Source organism: Capricornis sumatraensis, chromosome 6 (genome assembly GCF_032405125.1).
Source record: "Capricornis sumatraensis isolate serow.1 chromosome 6, serow.2, whole genome shotgun sequence".
Classification (NCBI taxonomy): domain Eukaryota; kingdom Metazoa; phylum Chordata; class Mammalia; order Artiodactyla; family Bovidae; genus Capricornis; species Capricornis sumatraensis.
The window spans coordinates 80,713,797-80,728,256 of NC_091074.1; the positions used below are offsets into that span (position 1 = coordinate 80,713,797).

A 14,460-nucleotide genomic window follows, 5' to 3' on the forward strand; every position below is an offset into this window, starting at 1 on the left:
AAGACAGGGTTTAGATAATGGGGGCTTCCCTGATGTCTCAGCAGTAAATAACCTGCTTGCCAATGCAGGAGACACAGTTTTAATCCTTGGGTTGGGAAGATCCCCTGGAGGAGGAAATGGCAACCAACTCCAGTATTCTTGCCTGGAAAATCCCAAGGATTGAGGAGCCTGGTGGGCTATAGTCCATAGGGTCGCAAAGAGTTGGATACTACTTAGCGACTGAATAACAGCAGCAGCAGCTACACAGGATATGAATACTGCAAAGCTGGTTCATTGGGGTTATCTTTGAAGGATAGCCACCACAGTCTCTTAGTTTGGAAAGATGAATTCCAGACTCAAAGACTCAGCACAAGACATACCTTATTTTTTGGAACTACTAACACAACAGAAGTATCGAAATTTAATGACTGAGCTACCAACATAACAATATGGGAATTAAACTTTTACTAGACTGGCTAGTAACCTCAGATATGCAGATGACACCACCCTTATGGCAGATAGTGAAGAGGAACTAAAATGTCTCTTGATGAAAGTGAAAGAGGAGAGTGAAAAACCTGGCTTAAAGCTCAACGTTCAGAAAACTAAGATCATGGCATCTGGTCCCATCACTTCATGGGAAATAGATGGGGAAACAGTGGAAACAGTGTCAGACTTTATTTTTGGGGGCTCCAAAATCACTGCAGATGGTGATTGCAGCCATGAAATTAAAAGTCACTTACTCCTTGAAAGGAAAGTTATGACCAACCTAGACAGCATATTCAAAAGCAGAGACTACTTTGCCAACAAAGGTCCGTCTAGTCAAGGCTATGGTTTTCCCAGTGGTCGTGTATGGATGTGAGAGTTGGATTGTGAAGAAAGCTGAGTGCCAAAGAATTGATGCTTTTGAACTGTGGTGTTGGAGAAGACTCTTTCCAACCAGTCCATTCTAAAGGAGATCAGTCCTGAGTGTTCATTGGAAGGACTGAAGCTAAAGCTGAAACTCCAGTATTTTGGCCACCTCATGCAAAGAATTGACTCATTGGGAAAGACTCTCATGCTGGTAGGGATTAGGGGCAGGAGGAAAAGGGGATGACAGAGGATGGCATCACCGACTCGATGGACATGAGTTTGAGTACACTCTGGGAGTTGGTGATGGACAGGGAGGCCTGGTGTGCTGCGATTCATGGGGTTGCAAAGAGTCATGCGACTGAGCGACTGAACTGAACTGAACTGAACACTGGCTCCAGGATAAAGCTCAAATTGTAGTAGAATCTAGTGTTGTGAAATAATTAAGGTAGAGAGATATAAATCATGGCCAGGATGACAGATTGTACAGATAAGGCATGGTAATCCAATATCAAGAGTAGATTTCCTGAATAGACCAGAATAAACAGGATAAAAGGACTAAAAAGATAATGGTAGAGGAAATAACTGTGCTATCATGTGTAAATTGAGTCTTACCATTTCTCTGACAAATTAACAAAATACACCTATACCTGTGCATCATCAGGTAGGAATCTAATACAGACTCTAAGATTCCAAATGAACTCTCTCCACTGGAAAGAGAAAGCAAAATAGTGAACTCCATAATGGAGGAGAATTTTATTTTTTATAAATGAGCTAGGAGCAAGAATTAAATCCACAAGAATGTAGACTTCAATATAAAAATTTTCTAATATAATTTTAAAAGAGAATACAAATGCCATAAATATTTAAAGTATCATGAATGACACAAAGTACCATTTCAAAATAACAGATAATGCCATAAGGAACGGAAAGTGGAAGTTCTCTAATTTCCTCATTTTTTTTATGGCAAAATGTACACTTTCCATTCATGATGTTGATAAATGGGAAAATATAGGTTCAAATTTTGCGTCTACTAAGGGAATTTGAAAAATAATGCATACTTTGCAAATTTCTAGAGACAGACCAGAGTGACCATCTTGAACAGATAGCACAATAGTAATAACCAAAAAAGCACATGGTATAATTACAAATTGGAAGGAAAACAAAATAGAATAAATTTAAATAAAAGAAATTAAAATGACTAAAGACCAAATATATTATCTATGTGAACAATGCAAGTAGTTAAAATATCTCTTAAACAGGATAGATATTTCAATTGCATAATGAAATTTCATTTCAATTGCATATTTCAATGATACAAAAGCTTTCAGAATGGGCCCAAATTCCAAATCCAGCTACAGCTATAGCAGTACTAAAAGAAAATCAAAGTAAACATATATGAAAATATATGAGGAAAATATAAATTAAAATGAAAGATATTTCACTTTAATATATATTTATATACATATATAATTTAATTTATATTTATAAAGCAAAAATATTAACAGTGATTACACCCAGATGCCTGGGTTTAGATGGTATGACAGCCATCATATAAAAAAAGTGTCGTGAGTTTCTCTGCTAATCAGCATTCTAGAGGAACTGTCTACAGAAAAAATGTCTATTATTAGAATCATGAGTGCCTGCTACGTTGTTTCAGTTGTGTCCAACTTTTTGTAACCCCGTGGACCATAGCCCATTTCATGGGATTCTCCAGGCAAGAATATAGGAATTGGTTGCCATTTCCTCCTCCAGGGGATCTTTCCCACCCAGGAATCAGAGTCTCTTATGTATCCTGTATTGGCAATTATTTACCACTAGCCCCACCTGGGAAGCCCGATTAGAATCATAAGTTATATCAATTTCTTTCTTTTTCACAGGACAGTAGCATTTTCTGGAACAACTGTGGGCCTTGCTTACCTGTCTACAATGTGCTCTCCTGATTTTTCTGCTGGCGTCATTATGGTTTGTTTAAAGATAAAATTGCTGGTTCTACAGTTCAAGTCTGTCAAGGGCTGTTGTGCTGAATCTATGGAGAAAATATTGTTTTTCTCCTTTAATCTGTTGATGTGGAAAATAACATTGATTGAATTTCAAATATTGACTCAATCTTGCACATTCACCATAAACCTGGCATGGTCATAATGTATTATATCTTGTATATATTGCTAAATTCAACATGTTAACATATCATGAGGATTTTTGCGTCTATATTCGGGATATTAGTCTGTAGTTGTCTTTTCCTATAATATGTATTTTTCAGGTTTTGCTCTCAGGGCAAATATCAGTATAAATTTGACCATATACAGTGATGTGCAGTTTTCAATTTTATTGAATATTTGAATAAAATCAGGTTTGTTTCTAGAATATTTGAGTAAAATCAGTATTGTTGTTGTTTAGTTGCTAAGTCGTGTCTGACTGTTTTGCCACACCATAGACTATAGCCTACCAGGCTTCTTTGTCCATGGGATTTCCCAGGCAAGAATAATGGAGAGGGTTGCCATTTCCTCCTCTGGGGGATGTTCCCGACCCAGGGATCAAACCTACATCTCTTACATCTCTTGCATTGGCAGGCAGATTCTTTACCACTAAGCACCAGGGAAGCCCCAAATCGGTAGTATAACATAGTAAAATGTTCAGTACAATTCACTAGTAAAACCATACAGGCCAGATATTTTTTGTTGCAAGGTTTTTAAGCATGCAATCAATTCTTCAATAGATACAGAGCTATTCAGGTTATTTATCTCTTCTTAAGTAAGCCATGGTAGTTTGTGTTTCAAGGAAAGTTGTCCATTTAATTTAAGTTGGCATAAATTTGTTGATGATATTTCCTTACTATCTTTTTAATATATGTAGAATATATAGTGATTTCCCCTCTGTCATTCATGATATTAGTAATCTGTGTGTGTGTGGAGTGGGGGAGGGTTTCCCCATGATCAGTTTGGCTAGGGTATATCAATTTTATTGATCTCAGAGAATCAGTTTTAGCTTTACTAATGCTCCTATGGTTTTCCTGGTTTCTATTTCATTGATTTCCATTCTTGTCTTGACTATTGATTCTTTTCTTGCTTTCTCTGTATTTAATTTGTTCTTTTTTAGTTAAGTAAGGAAGAACTTTAAATCATGAACTTGAGACTTTTCTTCTTTTCAAATATGATCATTTAATGCTATTAATTTCTTACTATGCACTGTTTTAGCTGCATCTGAGATATTTGGATATGTGTGTTTTCATTTTTATTAAGTTAATATTTTTTATAATCTTCATTTTGATTTCTTTTTGGACTCAAGTATTATTTAGATATTCAGGTCAATTTAGATTTGATCCATTTATCATAGAATGTTCCTCTTTTTCCTGAATTATTCCTGTTGTAAAATCTACCTTATCCAATATGATTATAATACTTTGTGGATGGTTTACTTGATACAACGTTTTCCTTCCTTTAATTTTTAACATATGGACTTCTTTCCATTTAAAGAAGATTTATCCTAGACAGTGTACACCTGGGTTTTTTTTTTAATCTTGTCTGACAACATGCATTTTACATTGTATGCTTAAGTAATTTATATGTAATACATTACTGATATTGTTGAACTAAGATCTGTCATCTTGCTAGATGTTTCCTATACCATCTCTCCTATTTTTTCTGCCTTTTTAGAATTGAGTATTCAAAAAATAATTTCATTTACCTCCATTATTAGATTTTTGTTGATTTTTCTTTTTAATGGTTGCTTGGATTTATTATACATCTCTGCTTATCTGTTTTACCTTTGTTGTTGCTATTGTTCAGTCACTCAGTTCAGTCTGACTTTTTGCAATCCTAAGGACTGCAGCACACCAGGCTTCCCTCTATTTTTCCTCTATTTCCTTGCATTGTTCACTTAAGAAGGCTTTATTATCTCTCCTTGCTATTCTCTGGAACTCTACAGTCATTAGGGTATATCTTTCCCTTTCTCCTTTGCCTTTCACTTCTCTTCTTTTTTCAGCTATTTGTAAGGCTTCCTCAGGCAACCATTTTGCTTCTTGCATTTCTTTTTCTTTGGGATGGTTTTGATCACTGCCTCCTGTACAATGTTATGAACCCCTGTCCATAGTTCTTCAGGCACTCTATCAGATCTAACCCCTTGAATCTATTTGCATATCCATTGTATAATCATAAGGAATTTGATTTAGGTCATATCTGAATGGCTTAGTGGTTTTCCCTACTTTCTTCAACTTAAGTCTGAATTTTGCAATAAGGAGCTCATGATCTGAGTCACAGTCAGCTCCAGGTCCCATTTTTTCTGACTGTGTAGAGCCTCTCCATCTTTGTCTGCAAATAATATAATGAATCTGATTCTCGTATTCCACTATCTGATGAGTAGAGTCATCTCTTGTGTTGTTGGCAGAGGGTATTCTATGACCAGTGCATTCTCTTGGCAAACTCTATTAGCCTTTGCTCTGCTTCATTTTGGAGAAGGAAATGGCAATCCATTCCAATACTCTTGCCTGGAGAATCCCTTGGACAGAGGAGCCTAGCAGGCTACAGTCCATAGGGTTGCAGAGTCAGACATGACTGAGCAACTCACACACACAGACACACACACATACACACACACTGCTTCATTTTGTACTTCAAGACCAAACTTTCCTGTTACTCCAGGTATCTCTTGACTTCCTATTTTTGTATTCCAATCCCCTATGATGAAAAAGACATCTTTTTTTGGTGTTAGTTCTAAAAGGTCTTGTAGGTCTTCATAGAACCATTCAACATCAGTTTCTTTGGCATTAGGGGCATAGACTTGGATTACTGTGATGCTGAATGGTTTGCCTTGGAAATGAACCAAGATCATTCTGTCATTTTTTGAGGCTGCACTTGTACTGCATTTTGGACTCTTTTGTTGACTGTGAAGGCTACTCCATTCTTCTAAAGGATTCTCATCCACAGGAGTAGATATAATGATCATCTGAATTAAATTTGCCTATTCCCATCCAATTAAGCTCACTGATTCCTAAAATGTTGATGTTCATTCTGTCATCTCCTGTTTGACCACTTCCAGTTTATCTTGATTCCTGGACCTCCTATGCAATTTTGTTCTTTACAGCATTGGACTTCACTTTCACCACCAGATGCATGCACAACTGCATCTGCACAAATGCACAATGCATTTCCGCTTTGGCCCAGCCTCTTCACTCTTTCTGGAGCTATTTCTCTGCTCTTCCCCAGTAGCATATTGGACACCTACAGAAGATGAGGTGGGGGGCTCATCTTCTGGCATCATATCTTTTGCCTTTTCATACTGTTCATGGGGTTCTCAAGGCAAGAATATTCAAGCGGTTTGTCATTTCCTTCTCCAGTAGACCACGTTGACAAGGTGAGGAGGCTGAAGCTAAAATCAGACTCTCTACTCCACTTGGCTACAGTAAAAATATTTAAAAATATTTAATTAAAAATATTTAATTATTTTAATGATAATTCAGTTTGCAAACCAGAGGATCTGTCTCTCTATTCTTATCCTCAGGATCACAGTGACGATGCACTTCAGGTTGCAGGAACCATGGCCCATGAAATGGGCCATAACTTCGGAATGTTTCATGACAACTACAATTGCAAGTGCCCTTCTATAGAATGTGTGATGGACGGATCATTAAGGTAAGCCTTTCTGGGAAGATGATACTTATTCTTGTTTTGGGTTCACTCTGGGCTATGCTATTCTTTTCTGTCATCTTCAGCAACCTGTTCAAACTTTCAAATTATTAAATAGCAGCATCAGGACATGATCATGGTTGTGGGTCTATACCAGTCTACCTATACCGTCACACTCTTTGTGATGCCAAGGACTGTAGCCCACCAGGCTCCTCTGTCCTTGGAATTCTCCAGGCAAAAATACTGGAATGAATGGCATTTCCGTCTCCAGAGGGTCTTCCCGAGCCAGGTATCGAACCCAGGTCTCCTGCATTGCAGGCAAACTCTTTACCATCTGAGCCATCAAGGAAGCCCCATACCATCACACGGTACTATATATATCATGTAATGTTTTTCATTAACTGAGACATAGTTTAAAGATATTGTCTCTTTGCTCTTGGAGTGACATGTCACTCTATCTTCATCTTAGGTGCACAAGATCTGGGTTCAGAAGATCATTAGCATTTACCACAGTTTCAATGAATTCAGATTGATTGCTCATGAGGGAAAAGTTTTAGAAGAAAAATCTAATTAAAGAAGAGGAAATTAGAACACTTACTAACACCATACACAAAAGTAAACTCAAACTGGACTAAAGACCTATATGTAAGGTGCAATACTATAAAACTCATAGAGGAAAATATAGGTAGAACACTCCTGACATAACACAGCAGGATCTTTTTCTATCCACCTCCTAGAGGATTGAAAATAAAAACAAAAATAAACAAATGGGATCTAATTAAACTTAGAAGCTTTTGCACAGCAAAGGAAACCATAGAATGAAAAGACAACCCTCGGAATGGGAAAAAAAATATTTGCAAATGAAACAACTGACAAGGGATTAACCTTCAAAAAACCACTCATGTAGCTCAATATTTTAAAAAACAGACAATCCAATCAAAAAATGGGCAGAAGATCTAAATATATATTTTTCCAAAGAAGACATACAGACAGCTAAAAAGCACATGGGAAGGTGCTCGACTCACTCATTATCAGAGAAAGGCAAATCAAAACTACAATGCGGTATCACCTCACACTGCTCAGGATAAAGTGAAGTCGCTCAGTCATATCCAACTCTTTGTGACCCCATGGACAGTAGCCTGCACAAGGCTCCTCCATCCATGGGATTTTCTAGGCAAGAGTACTGGAGTGGGTTGCCATTCCCTTCTCCAGGGAATCTTCCTGACCCAGGGATTGAACCCAGGTCTCCCACATTGTAGACAGATGCTTTACTATCTGAGCCACCAGGGAAAGTCAAAAAAAATCTGCAAATAGGGCTTCCCTGGTGGTTCAGTGGCTAGAAGTCTGCTTTGCAATGCAGGCAACAGCAGTTCCGTCACTGGTCCAGAAAGATCCCATATGCTATGGAGCAAGTAAGCCCGTGCGCCACAAATATTAAGCCCCTCTAGAGCCTGCAAGCCGCAGCTACTGAAGCCTGTGCACCTAGAGACTGCGCTCCACAGCAAGATAAGCCACAGCAATAAAGAGTAGCTCCCACATGCCATAACTAGACAAAATCTGCGTCCAGCAACGAAGACACAACACAACCAAAAGTAAATAAGTAAAATAATTATAAAAAGAATACATTTATTAAAAAAAATAATTACAAACAGTAAATGCTGGAGAGAGTGTGGAGAAAACGGAACCCTCCTACACTGTTGGTGGGAACATAAATTGGTGCAGTCACTATGGAGAACAGTATGAAGGTTCCTTAAAACAATAAAATTAGAGCTACCATACCATCCAGCAATCCCTCTCTTGGGTATCTATATTGAGAAAAACATAATTCAGAAAGATACACGCACCCTAATGTTTATTGCAGCATAATTTACAATAGCAAGGATATGGAAGCAACTTGAATGTTCATTGACAGAGGAATGGATAAAGAAGATGTGGTTCATATGAAATATTACTTAATCATAAAAAGAATGAAATAATGGCATTTACAGTAACATAGAGGGATCTAGAGATTGTCATATTGAGTGAAGTCAAAGACAAATATATGATATCACTTATACGTGGAATCTAAAAATAAGGTATAAATGAACTTATCTATAAAACAGAAATAAAGTTACAGATGTAGAAAACAACCTTATGTTGCCAGGGGTTTAGGTGGGGAATATATTGGGAGATTGAGATTGACATATACACTCTACTATAATAAAATAGATATCTAGTAAGGACCTACTGTATAGCACAGGGAACTCTACTCAGTATTTTGTAATGGCCTATATGGGAATAGAATCTTAAAAAGAATGGACTTATATATATAACTGATTCACTTTGTATCTGTATACCTGAAACTAGCACAGCATTATGCATCAACCATACTCTAACAGAAATTTTTTTTAAAAAAGAATGTTCTCACAGGAAGATGAAGAGAAAGTCTTTAAAAAGAGATTACATACTCCTGCCTCATCTGAGGCAAAACTGCTCTGGAATTTTATCTTTAAAAACCCCACAGTTCCTTTGATGTGTTCATTTTCTCTTGTATTTCCCTCTCTCAGTTCACATAGGCTAAAGTTAAGTCTCCCATGCTCTTCCGCAAAATAGAATATGACTTGCAGGCCAGTTACATATCTTATGCTATCTCTTCCAGATATCACTGCATTTTTATTAAAAATTTTTTTAAAAATTTTTATTTAAGTACAGTTGATTTACAATGCTGTATTCTTCTGTACAGCAAAGTGACTCATATATATATATGTATATACATATGTATATATATATATTATTTTTCATATTCTTTTCCATTATGGTTTGTCACAGAATATTGAATATAGTTTCCTGTGCCACACAGTAAGACCTTGTTGTTTGTCCATTCTATAACCCCCATTCCTTCCCTCCTCTCTTCCCACCACTGCCTTTTTAAACCTCATCCTTATTTGTGGAATGAAAAGAGGCTATCAATTTAACTTCCTCTGAAGGAAAGTGAATTCTTAAACATATAAGTAAACATAATTTTAGTGCCTTTAGTGTTTCTCAACCAAAATGACCTAAGGCTGAATGAATGAGATTATCAGAATAAATCAGAAGAATTTTCAGTTTATTAAACAGCAGCCTGGATGCTCTATTTTGAGATGTGGCCATACTTGCTCATTAAGCTGGAGGTGTTTCTACTTGCCCAGGTGAGCTAATTCAGGCACAAAGAAATGAGCTCATGATTTAGCAGCTTCTGAGTGGATTTCATTCACTCTTTTGGGTTATATTTTGAGTATATCACACTCAGCATCTGATGGTTCTCCCTATCTACTCAGTGTGATTGTATTGTTTTCTCTTTCCTTACCTTTACAGCAAAAATATACCTACAGCCTTCAGTTCCTGCAGCCGGGCCAGCTTTGAAAAATTCTTTGAAGATAAATTATCCAATTGCCTCTTTAATGTTCCACTGCCTACAGATATCATATCCACCCCAATCTGTGGGAACCAGTTGGTAGAAATGGGAGAAGACTGTGATTGTGGGACCCCTGAGGTACCATCAACTCTTTTTAAAATGATCTAGTTTGTTTTTCAATTGCTTAAGAGATGAACTGTAAAAGAACATATGTGTGCATGCTAAGTCGCTTCAGTAATGTCTGAGTCTTTGGGACCCCATGGACTGTAGCCTGCCATATGTCTCTGTCCATAGGACTCTCCATGCAAGAATACTGGAGTGGATTGCCATGCCCTCCTCCAGGGGATCTTCCCCATCCAGGGATTGAACAGGAGTCTCTTACATCTCCTGCGCTGGCAGCCTGTCCTTTACCACTGGCCCCACCTGGGAAACCCAAATGAACCTTGTGTTTCCTGTAATTTTGTAGATTTGTGTTTGTAGACAGTGGTCAGGTCAACCTTTCTCACAAGAAAACGCTGAATTGCTTAAGATCTTTCTTATTTCCTTCTCAAGATTCCTTCCCCATCTTCTGTTTTATAAATTCCACCCACCAGCTTGGACTTCATGTTCTCAACCCTCCTTTTTGGGGAGAAATACCTCATGTTTCTTAAGTGCCTAAGACTTAACTAGGCAGTTACTTTAGACCCAGCCCTATGCTAGATCTCAGAGAGTGGAAATAGCTTGCTTAGGGTCATTGGGCTGGTAAATGGAGGACCCAAAATCTGGATTCAGGTGTTAGGTGTGTTTGTTTTAGCAACCCTGGAGCCTCCCTGCCCTGGGATTCAATCATTTCTTACTGCTTTGGGACTCAGAAATTGTTATCGTTCAAAGTGCCTGGCTTGGTCCCACCCTCTTGACAGGGCAGCCAGGACTCTGAATGAGACCTTTGCCCCTATCTTATTAACATTCAAGTGAGTACCAGGCCAAGCCCTTAGGGTGTGAGCCTTTCAGTAACTTGAAAACTGTGCATGCTTGCTCAGTGTCCAACTCTTCAACCCCATGGGCTGTAGCCCACCAGGCTCCTCTGTCCGTGGGATTTTCCAGGCAAAGATACTGGAATGAGTTGCTATTTCCTCCTCCAAGGGATCTTCCCAACCCAGGGATACAACTCTGTCTCCTGTGTCTCCTGCACTGGCAGATGGATTCTTTATTACTGCACCACCTGAGAAGCCTAACTTCAAAATAGGATTACACATTTATCTTTTCTGTGGGAAAAAGGAAACTTTCCCAGATGATGTTTGTTTGAAATAAGGTCAACAGTTTCAACACTAAAAATTTGTGACTCTAAATACATCACACCTTTTGACTGAATCTAAACAGCTACAAGGAGAGGTTCCCCAGCAGGATTTTCCCCCATGCCTCGTGTAGTGTCTGATTTCCCAGAAACAAGGAGGAGAGAAGAAGACAAAGTATATTACCTTACAGAGAATTGAGTTAAATGTCAAACTTGAATAAAGAACTATATTTTTAGATTTTCTGTACATGCTCTAGAGCTTAAGCTTACTGCTGGATAGATACAAAACTGATTAGCTGAACTAATTATGTCCATTAGTTAGAAGAATTTGATTTTCAAAAACTATCCCTTTATTTTGTTTTATTTCATATTTCACCAAAAATAGACCATGTTCAGTATTAATCTGGTAGATTGGAGAAGCTAGAAAAGATATATATAAAAAAAGACATAAGTTGAATTTAGATAAACTCAATATTTCTAATGTTAAGCTTGTGTTTTTCACCCGAATTATTTTCAGACCATATCAAAGGAATGTCTGTGTGATGAATAAATTATATTATGAATAGTGCAAAAATGAGACCAAAAGCTAATCTGTCATTTACATTTGTTTCTGGATTTCTTAGGAATGTACCAACATTTGCTGTGATGCAAAAACATGCAAAGTGAAAGAAAATGTTCAATGTGCATTCGGAGAATGCTGTGAAAAATGCCAGGTAAGATTATTATTTATTTATACCTTAATAATTATGTTTGCTTTTTGTTTTTTTTCTGTATTAAAATCTTATTTTAGAAGTTATGTTAAATGAAATAGGCAAAGTAATATTTTTCTGTCTGCAAAATAATGTTAGCTACCATCTCTCAAGTCCTCACTGAACACTTTGCAAACATGGGCTCTTTAATTCTCTGACAGCCCTTTGAGGTAGATATTATTTAATTTTGTTTTTGAGAGGATAGAGTCTCAGAACAGAAAATATACAAAATACTGTAGCCACTAAATGGCAAACTCCAAATATGACCAGTTCTAAAGGCATCACTGACTCGATGGATGTGAATCTGAGTGAACTCCGGGAGTTGGTGATGGACAGGGAGGTTTGGCGTGCTGCGATTCATGGGGTCGCAAAGAGTCGGACACGACTGAATGACTGAACTGAACTGAACTGAAAGCCAATTTTTGGTTATTCCTACCTACTGTTTCTTCTGATGCCTTGGGATCTTCTTGGACCAAGTCCAGTAACTCTTTGTATTTACCCTTTGTCAACAAAAAATAAATCAGTTAATCTAAGAAAGAAATGGAAAATTTTATTCTAGTCAAATTGAGGATCGTAACTGGGGAAAAGCATCTCACAGTGCTCTGGAAACCAGTGAGCCCCATTAGGAGTCAAAGCACAGCTGTGTACGTTTTTTGAGACAAATACATTAATTAACATATTATCGATAATTTGCACAATCCAGATCTAAGTGCCATCATGGCCCCTTACAAGCTCAAGAAGGAAAGTTATTTTTAAGGAGTCGTCTTGTTGGTGCTGGGAGGATGTTGCTCTTTATGGTTGAGCAGGTATTTCTGCCCATGGGGAGGTTTGGTTCATCCTAATGCAGATACACAACGCACATTCAGGGGAGAGAGGAGGCCATAGGGCAGAGATACTTTTTTATGTTTAAATTTTTCTTGTCTTGCCATAAAATATGAATTTATTTCACATTTTAATAATGGCTTAGTGGGAAAGTTTATTTTGAATAATATAGGGGTTCCTTTATCTTCATCCCTTGAAGTCACTTCCAGGTGAAAATTCTTAGAAAAAAAGACTTAGGATGAGGATGCTCTGTCAGTTTCTCTGTGGGGCTTTTTTGAATTTCTCTTCCAGTTAAGGGTTTAGCATATTACATTCTACTACGGCATAGAATTCTGTATTGCGATTATTTATCTGTTTTCTTAATTAGACTGATTGTTAAGGTCTAGGATCTGATTCATGCTCACTTAACAGAGAATTGCATACATTTTAAATGCACGGTAATCATGTGAAAAAGGAATATGCAGATGGCATGCTGGGTTATAGGTAGTGTTTGGGATAGGTGTTTTTTGTTTGTTTTTGGTTTTGTTTTGTTTTGATTTTGGAGGGAGAGGAAAGAAATAAAGGAAGCCAAAAGGAAGAAAATTGGAGAATGTAAGTAGTATTCAGCAAGTATTTATTAAGTCCCATTTGTTAGAGATTATGGGTGATTAAAAAAAAAATTAGCTTGTTTCTAACAAGCCGTGTGTGCTGTGCTTAGTCACTCAGTAGTGTCTGATTCTTTGTCATCCTTTGGACTGTAGTCTGCCAACCTCCTCTTGTCTGTCAGGGGAGTGTGTAATTTCCTCGGTTCTGTCTTGCCACAACAAGGATTTGAAATGGCTGACCAGTGTTACAGCTCTGTTACAGCTCAGTTTATTCAGCAAGCAAAGGATAGTACACCTATCAAGGCGTGAGGGTTGGCCGACCCCAAAGGAGAGGCTTCAATCTGTCTTGGCTTCCTCCTTTTATTCATTTGTTTCCTCCCTACTGAGCCTGCCTTATGCAAATTGGGCTAGCCAAGAAGCGGGTATGTTTGTTTCACAGGAAGTTCTCACTCCAGTCCACAGGTTTTCTTTTGTTCCATTTTTGCAGGCTTTTCCTTTTCTTTTTTTAGCCACTGCCATTTTGGACTCCTTTTTCCTATTCTAACTACCTAACATTCCCCCCTCAAGAGATGGGATACCGAATTCTTTGGGAATAGGGGCATCAGGTTCTCTCTGGCTACTTTCTGATGAGCTAGGATGCGAGGTGCATTGGACCTCCCCCTCTTTCTAGTCTCAAGCCTCAGAGTCCTTATAGCAGTGTCCATCTAAGGGTGAGTGATATTTTCCATGGTTGGGTGTGGTTTCATCTATCCTTATTGAACTGGCACTGCATTTTGTAGCTTGTTGGCCTGGGCAGAGACAAAATGGGTTAAACAATTGATAACACATGGAGCAATCATAAGCAGCATCAATATGGTGATAACAGGGATTAGTAGGGGCATTGCTGCTGCTGCTAAGTAGCTTCAGTCATGTCTGACTCTGTGCAACCCCATAGACAGCAGCCCACCAGGTTCCCCCATCCCTGGGATTCTCCAGACAAAAACAATGGAGTGGGTTGCCATTTCCTTCGCCAATGCATGAAAGTGAAAAATGAAAGTGAAGTCACTCAGTCGTGTCTGACTCTTAGTGACCCCATGGACGGCAGCCTACCAGGCTCCTCCATCCATGGGATTTTCCAGGCAAGAGAACTGGAGTGGGTTGCCATTGCCTTCTGCAGTAGGGGCATTAAGCCAACTCCATTTGCCCCCTTGCCAAGAGAAAGATCCCCCAA

The 14,460-nt window shown here is 38.2% G+C and overlaps 1 protein-coding gene across 1 annotated transcript in view; it reads left to right on the forward strand.

Annotated features, from left to right (window-relative positions):
• Positions 1-14,460, forward strand: part of ADAM28 (ADAM metallopeptidase domain 28) — a 75,337-nt gene that overhangs the window by 30,102 nt on the left and 30,775 nt on the right. The window contains exons 10-13 of the mRNA XM_068974045.1: positions 2,706-2,790; positions 6,325-6,455; positions 9,783-9,960; positions 11,719-11,808. Of these exons, the coding sequence (XP_068830146.1) occupies positions 2,706-2,790; positions 6,325-6,455; positions 9,783-9,960; positions 11,719-11,808 (484 nt within the window). The remainder of the gene's footprint in view (positions 1-2,705; positions 2,791-6,324; positions 6,456-9,782; positions 9,961-11,718; positions 11,809-14,460) is intronic.